Here is a 324-nt window from a genome sequence, read left to right on the forward strand (position 1 = left end):
CGTGTTCTGAAACCCAACGGTTCCTGGCTGCTGTCTCCCTTCCCAGCCCCCCATGGGAACCCCCAGCCCCTTCTGACCCCCACATGGGTGCTGGAGCTGGAGGGGGCTTCCCCCTGCTCTGAAGGTCCCCCCTGACCTCACTCACCTCCGAAACAAACTTGGTGGTGGCATTGCTGAGCGTTTTGAGCATGGGGGTGGCCTCGGCGTAGAAGAGGGACATCCTGTTGGCCATCTCGTTGTTCACCTCGCTCTCCGCGTCCAGCTGTGGGGGGGGGGACACAATGGGGACCATCGGGGTGTCTAACCCTCCCTGAGCCATCCTCA

The 324-nt window shown here is 62.7% G+C and overlaps 1 protein-coding gene across 1 annotated transcript in view; it reads right to left on the reverse strand.

Annotated features, from left to right (window-relative positions):
* Window positions 1-292, reverse strand: part of LOC104526187 (protein FAM49B-like) — a 1,216-nt gene extending 924 nt beyond the window's left edge. The window contains exon 1 of the mRNA XM_010169567.2: window positions 146-292. Within this exon, the coding sequence (XP_010167869.2) occupies window positions 146-292 (147 nt within the window). The remainder of the gene's footprint in view (window positions 1-145) is intronic.
* Between the last annotated feature and the right edge of the window lie 32 nt (window positions 293-324).

Source organism: Antrostomus carolinensis, unplaced genomic scaffold (assembly GCF_000700745.2).
Source record: "Antrostomus carolinensis isolate BGI_N321 unplaced genomic scaffold, ASM70074v2 scaffold33076, whole genome shotgun sequence".
Classification (NCBI taxonomy): Eukaryota; Metazoa; Chordata; class Aves; order Caprimulgiformes; family Caprimulgidae; genus Antrostomus; species Antrostomus carolinensis.